Below are 13,967 nucleotides of genomic sequence, written 5' to 3'. Positions count from 1 at the left end.
ATTCATAAGCAATCTGTTTGATCTCACCACATACATTTTCTGGGCTTGCTTTAACTACATGCAAACATTTCATTAAACACAGCAGAATACTTAGACCTTTAGACAGGAGAGGGAGGGAGGGATGGAGGGAAGAAAAGAACACTCTCAAATGTCTGACATCTAGGAACGAATCGAATCCAAACACCCATGTGTTAAATAAAGCCCACAAACTATTTTAAAAAGACACCAAAACACTGACCAAAGTAAACAGCGCATCTTAAGCAACAAGCCCAGCTTTTGTCCTTTAGTGTGCATGTTTCACACTCACTTCATTAAAAAGCTGAGTGGGAGCTGCCAAGCATGGACATAGCCCATGAGGAATGCTGCGCTAATCATTTCCAGTGGAAGTCGCTGGTCAGCTTCCCTCTGAGGTCCACTGCTACTTCATTCTTGTTAAACCACTTTCGAATATCTCATTATTCCCAAAGACAAATTCCCTGACTCCGTGCCGCCAGCCTTGTAACAGATTGGCACTTACCATTACAGATTAGATCATGTTTTCTAAGACTGTCCGTTATATTGGTAGTTGAAAAAATGTCAAGCCCTGCCAGTGACAATTTTCCCTTAATTTAGGAATTCCTATTTCTTCTAACAGCCAGCTGGAAATGAGTAAAGTATTACAGAGCTTTTCTTAGTGTTTGGCCTAGAGAAAACACATTTTCTCCAAAATACATATCTTTGGCACCGTCTAGAACTAAGGAATCCTGAGTAATCTCTATGAAGGTCAACTGTGAGAAATAATATGTTTAACACTTAAATATGCTGATTATTTTTTATTTTCAAGTTTACATTAGCTTTTTTTTTTAATCTAACAATTTTTAATTAAATAACCTACCCATTAGAGATGATTTTACAGTTGGGTTCTGTGGCTTTCTGGTAAAATCTTTAAAGTGGCAGTCTACAGTGTTTACAACTAGAAGAAATTTGTAGCCTGTAAGGACTGTTTATAACTTTCACAGATTAATGTTTATATGACTTGATGATAAATTATTTGATTATATAATCTAAGTATAGATTTCTATATTCCCAAATCTCCCATGATGTGTAAATAGCTAAGTACTGTATTGAGAATGAGAGATAGATCACAAGAGCTCAGACATCACCTAAATGACTATACCTCATCCAGAAGAGAAGATTACATTTAGCCAACAATTTAGAATCGCAATATATTTTCCTCTAGAGTCTCACACTTTTTAAGTTGGATTTGGAAGTCTTATTTTATCCCATTGTTAAGAATCACATGTTGCTTCAAATTGTAACTGCATAACCAAATATAAAATAGTTCTGTAACACTAGTTGGTTGATAAGTAGATTTCATCATTATTTTAATGTATGTTTTAAAAAGTGCTGTGAGTAAGGTAAAATGGCATTTGTAGTTCAAGAGATATTTCATTCTAATACTAGTGTGTGTGTGTGTGTGTGTGTGTGTGTGTGTGTGTTATATATTGAGCTCCTTTGCGACAAGAATCAGAAAGCTTCTATCATACTCTTTAATTCTAGGACAACTTTTTGTTTTCCTTCTTCCTTTTACATTTTTCTCTTAGAGTCATTAAGAAATCTTTACAGTAACAGCATTGTAGGAGCCAGTCAGCCTTTATCGCCTGCCACAAGATATCAGTCTTATTTTAAAGGAAGGTCAATTATTGTTGGAACCAGGTTGACTTGCCAGTATTTCTTCTTGTGGTCCTCATTTAACAAACTAATTGTTTTTATACTCCAAGGTAATTATGAAAGGACCTTCCCCAAGGGATCTCAACAACTCCTGCACCCCCACCAAGACCCCAGTTTGCTTGACTAGACCAACTTTATGACAGGCTTCAGGATTTTACTCTGACTAACTAGGTCAAGTTTCTAACATCTCCTGAAAAAGCCACAAGTTATGGACAGCTCATGGGTAGCTAATCAGCTTATAGAACAAAATGACTAGATACCATGTTTTTAATTACTTTATGGCCTTGGTAAAGAGCACAGCTGGTCCCATCCAATCAAATTAAAGGCCAACTCCTGCATAAGAGCCAAAACGTCAGTGACTCAAAATGTCCCCCGTAACCAAACAAAAAGCCAATCCTGAATCCCCTCATACACTCTCACGCAACTCTAACCAATCAATTAAAACTTGTAACAAATCCCTCCAACTGTCTATAAATTAAGCCTGCATGTTCATTTCAGGGTCACCCTCTAGAAGAGAGAAACAATCCATGCACATTGCCATGGGGTCTTTCTTCAATAGATCACCCGGACCCTAACAATTAAAATATTGAACAAATTTGTCATATGTTTATTTTTGGTATTTAAGCTGAGGTGTGAATGTAATTTACTTTAGTGTTAGAAACTGTCACTGATATCTCAAGATAAGAAAAATATTCCCTTAGAAAAATCTAAGGTGACATTTTCTAAACATTGCTCACATGTCAAAACATGGAGATCATTTTCTTAGGTCACCTGTCACGGTGAATATTAGTTAAAATAAATCTTGCTTCAAGATATTGGAGCTCATTATATAATGAGGAGGGATTCCTAACACTTGTTTTCTGTATGCTCTGTTAATTCTGTCAAAAAAGCAAATGTCCAAAGGCATTTTTAGAAACCTTTTTCTTTTTCAACTTAACTCCTTACGTTTGCTCTAAAGGTTACCACAGCAAGGCCAGGAGAGTAGAATTGTGTTTCCCACAGAGAATGAAAATGAAGGACAGAATCATGAGGCGTTTTGTTGCAAAGCTCCTTCAGGGCAGTCAGGGCAATATGAAAGTTTGGGGAACAGATTTTCTCAATACACAATTCAAGGCTCTAATTTAGCAATACAGCACATTTTTCTTGCCAAGGAAATCTCAATGGCAAGGTGTCTGGTATGCCTTGGATTTCCTTGTTATTTTTTTTTTTTTAGAGTATTGGATTTGTTATTTGAACAATCTGCTTTCTAGAAGTCAAAAGAGTTGCCATGTTTCAAATGTATTTAATTTTTTCACAATATGTGTGAAGATCAAGCTTAAAATTAATTAGAAAGAAAAATGGAGATAAGAGAGATAAGAATAAAAATTTAAATTTGACTTATATTATAAAAAAAAAACCCTCCAGCCTACACTGCCATACTTCCTCCTGTACAGATTGGCATATCACAGACCATGACTATATGAAAAATAAGCACTGCGTATAGCAAAAAGAATCAAACAGGTATCAGTAAAGTGTATGCAGTAGCAAGAAACAAATGTTTGGATTCCACAGACTTGTATTAATGGTTGGCCTGTCCTTGAGGAGGAAAGCTTTCTTCAGGACTCTTTCTCCATCCTGTCAGTTGAGATGCAAAACATACTTTCGCAAACCTTCCCCCATCCTTTTTCAGCACTTTTATTTTCTTCATAGAACTGGTTTATATCTAAAAACACAACTAATTTACTGGTTTCTTTTCTTTTCCTTTTTTCTTTCTACCTTTCTTCTCCTTTCTTTTCTTTCTTTCTTTCTTTCTTTCTTTCTTTCTTTCTTTCTTTCTGTCTTTCTCTCTTTCTTTTTTGAGTCAGGGTTTCTCTGTGTAGCTTTGGATGTCCTTGAACTCATTCTGTTGACCAGGCTGGCCTTGAACTCACAGAGATCCACCTGCCTCTGCCTCTTGAGTGCTGGGATTAAAGGTGTGCGCCACCACTGCTTGTCGTTTGACTAGTTTTTTCCTCACCTTCACTGACTATGAAAATACAAGCTCCTGAGGGTGAATGTCATTTTCTCTTCTTTGTACTCCCACATCTGAGTACCCAAAAGAGTACTTGCTACATTGTCACCTTTGAGTATATACTTATTAGGTAAATTAATGAAATAAGCTTTATGATTGATTATAAATTTATTAGAGATTTAAGGAAATTAATTATGCATCCATTTAAGCACTATTAGACAATTCTTAGAACACACCAGGTATTCATGAACCCATCTATGTTTATCATTTAATACATAATTTGGTTCATAATTTATCTATACGTAATGTAACTGTATGTCCTAGTCTACTCAAGACTGCCACACTGCATTTCTGTATTCTTAGAGTAATTACCAACAGTCTCTTCTTTCACAGCTCATGATGGGGAACAAACCATGTGGTCACTGTATCTAAAGACAAGTTGTGCTAATGAATTGTCATTAAGGAAAAGGAATTTATCCCATGCTACATAACATGAATCTTAACAAAAAAGAAATCATTTCTGCATTTAATAGTAAGATAGAAAGATGCTCTCATTTGCTTTCTGTTGGTTTGACAAAACACTCTACAATAGCAACTTGGCAGAAAAATGTTTTATCTGGCATATAAGTCCTGATCATGGTTCATTATTGTGGGGGAGCCATGGAAAGAACTCAAGGGGGCAGAGCCTGAAGCAGAGACCATAGAGAAACACTGCTTACTGCCTTGCTCTCCATGACTTACTCAGCCTGCTTTCTTATGCAGAACAGGACCACCAGCCCCAGGTGGCACTGCCCACATTGGGCTGGGCCATCCTCCATCAACCATCCATCAGGGAAATGCCCTATAGACATGCCCACAGGCCCATCTGTTGGTGGCAGTTCCTCAGATGAGGTCCCCTCTTTCTGGTTGACTCTAGTTTGCAGCAAGCTGCCAGAAACTATCTGCTCTGAAAGGTAAAAACGATTGAGCAACGTGGGGATTGAGGAAAGAGTTCTGACTGTTGTCGCCTAGGAAGAGCAGTAGCAAACACCTCCTATCCAGCGATGCTTAACCCTCCAAAGTCTAAAGTCATATGGCTAAATTAAGTTCATTGTCCATTTCTGGCACTTCTGAGCTGGAAGACTTGCTTACCTTACTTAGGCCTCTGTTTTTCTCTGATGGAGAGTAATGATAATAGTACTCACAAGTGTCATGGGGAGCACCTCATACAATCTCTAGACACCACCACCCTGACACCTGAGACATGCTGCAGCCCTGTGGGACAGCTCTGTACACAGACTTTCAGAAGGAGTGCTGCCAGTTTCTTTAGTCCCACAGCAATCGTGTCTCTTGTAGTATAGCTTATTATTTTAATATCAAACAACCAGCTTAAAGTGGATGAAGCTGACTGGCTTCCACTGTTTTTAGTAATCTGTTTTTAATCCCATGCATTAGTCCCTGTGTTTTGGTAATAAAGGGCATTAAATACAATACCAGATCGTCAGTATAAATAGACCATTTTATTTTTGGTACGGGATCCAGAACATAATGGGTAATCAATAAATATTTCAAAAACCCCAATAATTGATGGACCCTTCAGAGACACCCAAGCAAAGTATAATTTTAAGACTGTTTGACACAGTTTTTGTCATAATGTTTCAGTTTTCACGGAGAATCATCAACTAATGAAATGAGACCCTCGCTTAAAACCACCCGACAGTGTAACATAAATTGTGTGGAAGTTTTACTTCCGTCATAGGCTAGAAGGTAAACATTTGCTGGCATCAACTGCAATACTTTGCTTAAAACAGTAGGGAAATAAGTCCCATTTACATATAGTTGCTATAGGCACTTGTTAAAATCATGTCCGTTAATTCACGTGCCAAAATTACTTTGGCATTCTCCTTTAATGCCTGTCAGTCTTTAATCGCAGTGATGTCATTTAAGAAAATACCAGTTATTTAGCTTTGCCTTCTGTAAGAAGTAAAACATTTAGGACACTTCCTGGGATCCCAGCTGCCTCTCTTCAAATATTTACTCACTTTTTTTATACATATGAATAATAAAACTTGTACCAAATTGTATTTTATGAAGAATATAATTACTGCTAGGCTTTTTGCTTTCTTATTGAAGTTTTCTAATGGAAATTAAATTCTAGAAGCATTAAATAGTTAATTTAATAAACTTTATTTTATTAGTTTCAATAGCAGACATAATATTGCTTACTTATACAAATTACAAAATTCCTACTATTCCCCGAGCAGTATATTGATTTTCAAGTTGTGCTCAAACAATTAAAAAATTTATTTTCATAAGAACCTCATATAAATTGTTTTATTTCCCTAATATTCATGAAAGTACCATTTAGGCACTCATCAGCTAATTCTGTGTTATCATGTGTCTTTAGTTATTTTGGTTTTGTTAATAATTCTGATAAAAAAAGCGATGTTTTGCTTTAGTTGGCACATACTTTTGGAGTCTTATAGAATGAGTTGGAATAATTAGGATGGTCAATGACAGACTTCCAGACTTTTTGGGGAAACGATTGAGGACCTCCTCTATCTCCGCGGACGGAACCTTGCCATGGTGCAAATATTCTCACCCTTTTGCTTTCTCAAATATCCTGATTGTCTTGAAACTTTACAAAAATAATAGAAATATAGGTCAGAACACCTTTTCACATATTCTTACCCCATAAACGTTTTGGTTATTTATTCAAAAATTAAAAAAATTCTATTTCCTAGAGGTTGAAGAGAAAGCAGTGTCTGTAAAGAGCTGGTGTCACAAGCAGGAGGACTTGGTTTGCTCTCCAGTGCCTACCTACCCATAGTAATCCCAGCACTGGGTAGTGCAGACAGAAGGCCCACTGAGCTACCCAGCCAGTCTGTCTACCCTAACCCATAAACTCTGTCCCATGGGTGATGTTTCTGGAGATGACATCTGAGGCCCTTTGGCTTACACACACACACACACATACACACAGGAAAATAAATAATAATATAAACATGTGTATTGTTCATTCATTCATTCACATATTTATGACTTCTATAACTTTTAAATGTTATTTTAAGTCCACCTCCCATTCCCTCCCCCTTCCAATTCTTCCCCTATCCTGCCCCACTATTGCCTCTTCATTTCAAGTGTTGTTGTTTTGTAAACCCAATGAGTCCACTTAGTGCTGCCGGGTGTGCACATATGTTAAAGCATCTAATCTACATACAGTGGGTCACAAATAGCTCATTACATCAACAATGAGATGGCAAAGAGATACTCCTCAGATAAGCATAACTCTATTCCCTTTACATGTGATTTGTGTGTGTGTGTGTGTGTGTGTGTGTGTGTGTGTGTGTGTGTGTGTGTATAGTCAGACAGGGAAAGCAGCAAATAACTCACACACATTTTCTTCCCTAGTGCTCCATTTCCTGTGGCAAAGGCATGCAGTCTCGTGTTATCCAGTGCATGCATAAGATAACAGGAAGACATGGAAACGAATGCTTTTCTTCAGAGAAACCTGCAGCATACAGACCTTGTCACCTTCAGCCCTGTAACGAGAAGATTAATGTAAATACGATAACATCACCCAGACTGGGTAAGCCGATCACAGAGGGGATGGCTTTCAGGAACATAGACATGCTCTCCACTCATATATTGCCTTCAAGCTTGTTAGCCAGTTTGCTTGCCTCTATGTTGGGTCTAGTTAAGTATACTTTAGTCCAAGGGGTCAGAGATGGGTTTTTTAAGTTTCGTAAAGACTTCATTCCTTCCCTGAAGCATCTACTCAGAAATAAGTCTAGGAAGTAGTGACATCACGCTACCTAAAGTCACTCTGTTGATGGTGCCACAGAATTCCAGCTTCAGTCTAGTTCCACAGCGGGACTATGTTGATATCGGTGGAAAGGGGGAGTTGTGGATAAACTTAAATTCCTCCATGCTTAGTGCCTTCCTTTGATGCTGGATGCAAGTTTTCTTTGGGACAGACTGAATAAAGATAGTTTCCTGCAAAAAAAAAAAGTGCATCTAAAGCTACACGTTCTTGTCTCATAATTGAGGATAGAAGTATATATTTATAGGCTCCGGCAATAGTTCTGGTGTGGTTTTTTTTAATTTGTCTTTTAATTGACACACAGAGTGATAGTTTTCTTAGCATTTGCATTGATACTTAGTTCTGATTGACCTCTCTCCACCTTCTGCATCTCCAGGCCACTGGTACCTCCTGAACCCTTCCATCCTCCGTACTCCCCCATACACTTTCATGTCATGTGAACTCGAGTACCCTGCCCATCTGTTCCCTTAAAGGTTCTCTTGTTCCCATATCATGAGCCAATCTCCTGGCCTCTCCCAACACTTCACTTCCACAGAAATACGTGTGTGTGTGTGTGTGTGTGTGTGTGTGTGTGTGTGTGTGTGTGTAACATATATATTAGGAATAATTAGAAACTAAGCCCCACCTTTGATAGAGAACATGCAGTACTGGTTACTGGCAATACTTTGTTCTTTGTACTTTTATATTATAGGGTATTTCTGTAGTTATTCTCAATTCTTCTTACATAATCTGATTTGCCATCAAGAAGTAGAGTGTGCCTGCTAAGTGCAGGGATCCTATATTTGCATAACAAATCTTAATGACCGAATTATCCTTTACATCTGTGGCGTTTGTGCTTTAACGGCACATCTACCTGAAATGGATTAATTTTTTTTCAATTGTGCATGTAACCTCCAGAAGAACATTTTAAACTGTGTGAGTAATTGCCAAAAATAAAAGGAGCTAATTTATCATATGTACTTTTATATTATCAGCACAAAATTCAGTGAGGTCAAGAAGTTTCGCTCTTCATGGAAATACAACAGTTCCTTTTGAGCCAAGTAATTAATGTTTCTTTGACATAATTGGTTAAAATAGAATAGCAGTACTGAAGACAAAAGTTAAAGAGTCCAAGCACAGATGCCTCAAATGCATGCTTCCAATAAAACCCAACCCCCTTTCTGGCAGTCATCTGGAGTCTGGGAAGTGTCATTTAGGAGAAAATGGTGGAACAGAGGAAGAATTTTGTTAAAATTGCAATTTTGCTACTTTTGGGTCCTTGAAAGGTGCGTTAGCTGCCCTTCTGTTGCCGTAAAAAAATACTCTAACAAAAGGCAAGTGAGGCAATTAAGGGGTTATTTGTGTCTCCATCCTCCATGGCTGAGGGAAGGCATGGCCTCAGAGTGGACATCCAGTCAAACACATTTCATGGACACACAGGAATCAGAGAGAGAGGGGCAGTGGGGGTAGCGGGGAGGGAGAAAGAGAAAGCGGCAAGTAAATCAATCTGTAAAACCTCTAAGCCTGCTCCAGGGACTGACTCACTTCCTCCAGCAAGGCACTGCAGCCTACATGTTCTAGAACCTTCCCAAATGGCATAGCACCATCAACTAGAGACCAAATGTTTAAATATGTGAGCCAATGGAGGACATTGAACATTCCAACTGTAACAGAGGTGTGTGTACTTTAAAATACAAAGCACCATGGTTGGGAATCTTCAGTTTTATAAAGTAAACTAATGAAACTAATTGGAACAGCCAGAAAAACAAACAAGCAAACAAAAAAAAACCTGAAAACTGAATTTCACAGCAGATGCTATGTGTACACTTTACTCTGACAGCCTGAAGTCAGATATTTAATACAGAATGGCTTAGATCAGGTCCTCAGTCCAAGAGCTGCGGGTAAAGCACTGCCAATTGCACTCACTGGGAAAACCAGCTTTTATACTCACAATGCCAAGACTCACTATTCATTTGATTGGCTTCCCCACTTGGTACATGGGAAAGCATAAGGTACAGTTACCATGGACACATTTCATTTGGCTGTTCCTTTGTAATTTCATTCATAGAAATAGTTATTAATATGCACTTCTGTGTTGGTAGCTGTATTAAGTCAGGTGGGCTAAGACACACATCTCTTCTCAGAACATAGGTGGGTCAAGAGGCAAGGTGCTCCAGAAACTAAGGCCATGTTGGTTTACATAGTGAGTTCCAGACCAATATGAGCTACAGGGCTGTACCACTTCAAAGAAACAAACAATACTTATGTACGTATCCACACAGAAGGGAGGAGAGAGTACATTTCCCCCTTTTAATGCTGTCTATGAAAATCCATGACTACAAACTTAAATGAAACAGGTAAAGTTGCAGTGCTGAGCTAGTTGTGGCTGTTGACCCTCGAACTCTTAACACTCAGGCCCGAAAGTTTACATGCCAAGACCCTGTTTAAATAACACATACAAGGGGCTAGAAAGATGGATCCATGGTTAGAAGGAAGTACTTATAGATCTTGCAGGGGCCCCACACTCACATGATAGCTCATAATCAGCTGTAACTCTGCTCCCAGGGCATCTGATGCCCTCTTATGACCTCCTCATGCACCAGATGTGCACATGGTACGCATACATATTTTCAGATGAAGCACTCATACATACAACAGAAAACAAATAAGTCATTACAATGCAAACAATACATAGACTTACAATTGATATGATGGTTAATCTCACTTGTCAACTAGTTGAGATCTAGAGTCACATGGGAGACAAACCTTTTGGCATACATGCAGGAAGTTATATCGTGTAAGTTACTTGGGGTGGAAAGACCCAGCCACGGTGGGCAGCACCATATCCCTGAGATGGAATCTTAGGCTGCATGAAAAGGAGAAAGGGAGCTGAGCACATGAGTCGGGGTCCCTCTCTGCTTCTTGGCTGTGGGCCCACATTGCTTTTGTTGGGGCTATTTTATCAGAGCAGGAAAAAAAAAAACAACTAATAGAGATGTTCAATAAATGGAACTGAAACTTAGAAATTCTGCCACCCATTGTTTGTGAGCTTAGTCAGTAAGCTGCTAATTGTAATCAGTTTGGTAAGCTGGGGATGTCACCAGGTAAGAGAGCTATTACAGGGTGTCTTTGCCTCTCACGTTCTATCAGGTAAAATAAACAGGTTAAAACGAGACAAATTAATGCAAAAAAAAAAAAAAAAAAAAAGAGTGAACGCATCAATGCACCTTCACAGAATGAATTCATGATATCTGTTTCCCAGCTGCCCTGACCTTCAAGTGCCTGGGAGACCAGTGGCCAGTGTACTGCAGAGTGATCCGGGAGAAAAATCTGTGCCAGGACATGCGATGGTACCAGCGCTGCTGCGAGACGTGCAGGGACTTCTATGCCCAGAAGCTACAGCAGAAGAGTTGACCTCTGGCGGGCTGGCTGACTGGCTCCTAGCTTGTTGCTGTTACATTATTTATAAACACACACACTAGCATGTTTTTTTTTTCAGACCAAATATTATCAGATTACATATAATTTAATCAAATTAATTTATTTGCCTGCCAGACATCTAATGTGGTATTTGTTTTGGTTATACAAACATTTTGATTAATACTATAAGGCTTCATAAATAATTTTATATGAATGAAAAAGTTGGGTCTAGTAATATAATAAGAAAAAAAGGAACGATATTTTTTTTTCCCATTTAGGGCTGTCTCTAAGGTGCTATTTTCTCTCCACCGAAACCATGAAGTTATCTAGTGTGTATACTACCTTAGCGTGATAGCTTATCTAGATATGCAGAAATTGCCATATTTTCTTGTGTCCTGCTGCAGAATCTGCCCATTTTCTGTTATCTGTAGGAGATGTGCAAACAGAACAAACCTCACAGTCTTGACCGAGTTTAAGAGAATGTATTTTGAATTTGATTAAGATTCCGAGACAAGCACAGGAGACATTCTACTGTAACCATAACTTTTATTTGAATAATGGGGAAGTCAAGACAGACTTTGATCATGTTCGTGAGCGTGCACTTAAACACAAGTACTGTGAGCATGAAGCACTGTATTGCTGTGCACTGAATCACCATTGCACTGTTGGTGTAAGGTGTTGAGAAGCTGTGACAAAAGTGGCAGCATCCTATAAAACCTGTATTATGTTAACATGCCAGTAGACTGTAGCTTTTGAAAAGTATTTCAAACACAGAAAACGTGGATCCTCCTACATCCTTACACCCCTTAGCAGATTTATGAAAGAGGTAGTACTTGCAGATTTATGAAAGACGATAGTACTTAGAATCACAAATCATATGAGCAAAGGTAATAAATATTTTTCCTTTTCCGTAGGAATAAGAAAAAGGAAATGAGATTCAGATAACACTTCGATAGTCTCATTGTGGTTTTCGTTTTAAAAAAAAAATAAAAGTTATAATTCTCAGAAACATTCAAAAGACATCTTAAAATTTTTTTATAAGAAAATATTGTACATGGTTCACATGGGTTTTTTTTTTCCCAATAAAATATGTGAAACTTTCTTTGGGGGCATGATTCTTCACAGGCAGTCCATATTTCCACACCTGGCAAGAAGAGACACTGCCCATCTCTGTTCTCAAGTAGCCACTACAGGAAGTGGACAGAGTGAACCAAGGGAGACAGAGGACCTCTTTTAGGAGCAAGAGGAATGCGTGCTTACTCCAAATCCTAACGTGTTCAAGTTCCCCAAAATTGAGGTTCCTTTCTTATAGTGCCGCTCACTTCAGGTACAGATATTACTAGCACATTGATATCCCATTTATTTTCAGTAGATGGGTCATCTGGACAAAAAAAAAAAGTAAAATATCAGAATTAAATGACACCATACATTAAATTTGCTTCATGGGTACCTATAGAAAATGCCCCCCAAGGACCAAAAAGTAAATACTGTGCCCAGCAGCCCATGGAAGCTTCTCTAAAATAGACAGCATGGTGGGCACAAAATAATAGGTTTAACAAGTTCAGAAAACACTGATGTAGCTCTCTGTATTCTATCTTGCCACAAAACTTGAAAGTTTAAAATCAACAGCTAATGGCTCCCTAGTAACAACATAAACCCATGGTGATTAAATAACACATTACTGAGTGATGAACAAGACAAAGGAGAAATCAAGAAGGAAATATAAATATCCCTAGGACTAAATGGAAATGAAACATAACCCTGGGACATATTAAAAGCAACTCTATGAAGGAAATTTATAGTTCAATTTTCTAAATTAAAAATTTTTAATTAAATGGAAATGAATTAATGATGCAACTCAAAAATTTGAAAGTAACAATAATTCAGTAGACAGGCATGAATGAATTAAAACCAGAACAGAAATTAAGTAGAAACAAAGCAAAATAACAAATCTAAGCGCCCTTTTTTTTTAGAAGAAAAAAATAAGATCTACAGACCCTTGTTCTAATAAACCAAAAAAGAGAAACTTCCAAACTCTTTCTTTTTTTAAAAAACTCTTTCTATTAAGCCAGCATTACTCTAATATTGAAATTAAGTAAACACACACACACATACACACACACACACACACACACACACACACACACAGAGAGAGAGAGAGAGAGAGAGAGAGAGAGAGAGAGAGAGAGAGAGAGAGAGAGAGAGAGCGTAATATCTCTACTGAACATAAAGATACAGGTATATATCCAAAAGATCATGCACCATGATCAAGTTGGCTTTATCTTGGTGATGCAGGGATGGGTCAACATACGCAAGTCAATGAAAGCAATAACACAAGTAGTTTAAAAACCAAAACTGCATAAATATCTCAATACATACAGGTTAATCCTTTGACCAAATTCAACATGCCTTCATGATAAAAGTCCTAGAAAGTAAGACTGGAGGGAACACACCTTAACATAATCAAAACTACATCTGACAAACCAAATGACAGTCATCTTTTTTTTTTTTTTCTTTTTTGGTTTTTCGAGACAGGGTTTCTCTATGTAGCCTTGGCTGCCCTGGACTCACTTTGTAGACCAGGCTGGCCTCGGATTCAGATCCGCCTGCCTCTGCTTCCTGAGTGCTGGGATTAAAAGCATATGCCACCATGCCTGGCTGATCACATCATCTTAAATGGAGAGAAACTAGAAGCAGTCCCATTGAAGTCAGGAAGAAGATATGTCTGTCTGCTATCTTTACTCCTCTCCCGCCCCCAAGAAACAGCTTTAGCATCTGTCCAGTTGATATAAAATTAACCATCGCAGGTAAAAGGCAATAAAATAGGCTGGGCTCCCAGGGAAAAGGCTGTGATGAGAAATGAGTTGATGGTATATAAAAAGATGACATATATCTATATGTCATCTTGGAAGGATTAATGTTAAATGAAGATGATAAGGAAAAAAATGAATTTAAGGAAGAGCTAGAATAGTGCAGAAAGGGAGAACAGCTCATCCAAACTCCCAAGGGGGAGAGAGCTTCAGGGAATAGAGAGAAGTCAGCATTGCTGGACCACAGAGGAGAGGC

The 13,967-nt window shown here is 38.2% G+C and overlaps 1 protein-coding gene across 1 annotated transcript in view; it reads left to right on the top strand.

The window, feature by feature from the left end:
* ADAMTS19 (ADAM metallopeptidase with thrombospondin type 1 motif 19) overlaps window positions 1–11,963 on the top strand; it is a 197,219-nt gene extending 185,256 nt beyond the window's left edge. Inside the window, exons 22-23 of the mRNA XM_084780852.1 lie at window positions 7,091–7,268; window positions 10,744–11,963. Of these exons, the coding sequence (XP_084636978.1) occupies window positions 7,091–7,268; window positions 10,744–10,895 (330 nt within the window). The 3' untranslated portion in view covers window positions 10,896–11,963. The remainder of the gene's footprint in view (window positions 1–7,090; window positions 7,269–10,743) is intronic.
* Window positions 11,964–13,967: the final 2,004 nt, after the last annotated feature.

This window comes from Acomys minous (assembly GCF_964271855.1).
Source record: "Acomys minous genome assembly, chromosome: 4".
NCBI lineage: Eukaryota > Metazoa > Chordata > Mammalia > Rodentia > Muridae > Acomys > Acomys minous.
Note: the sequence above shows the minus strand (reverse complement) of the source record. Positions and strands in the feature narration are given on the sequence as shown.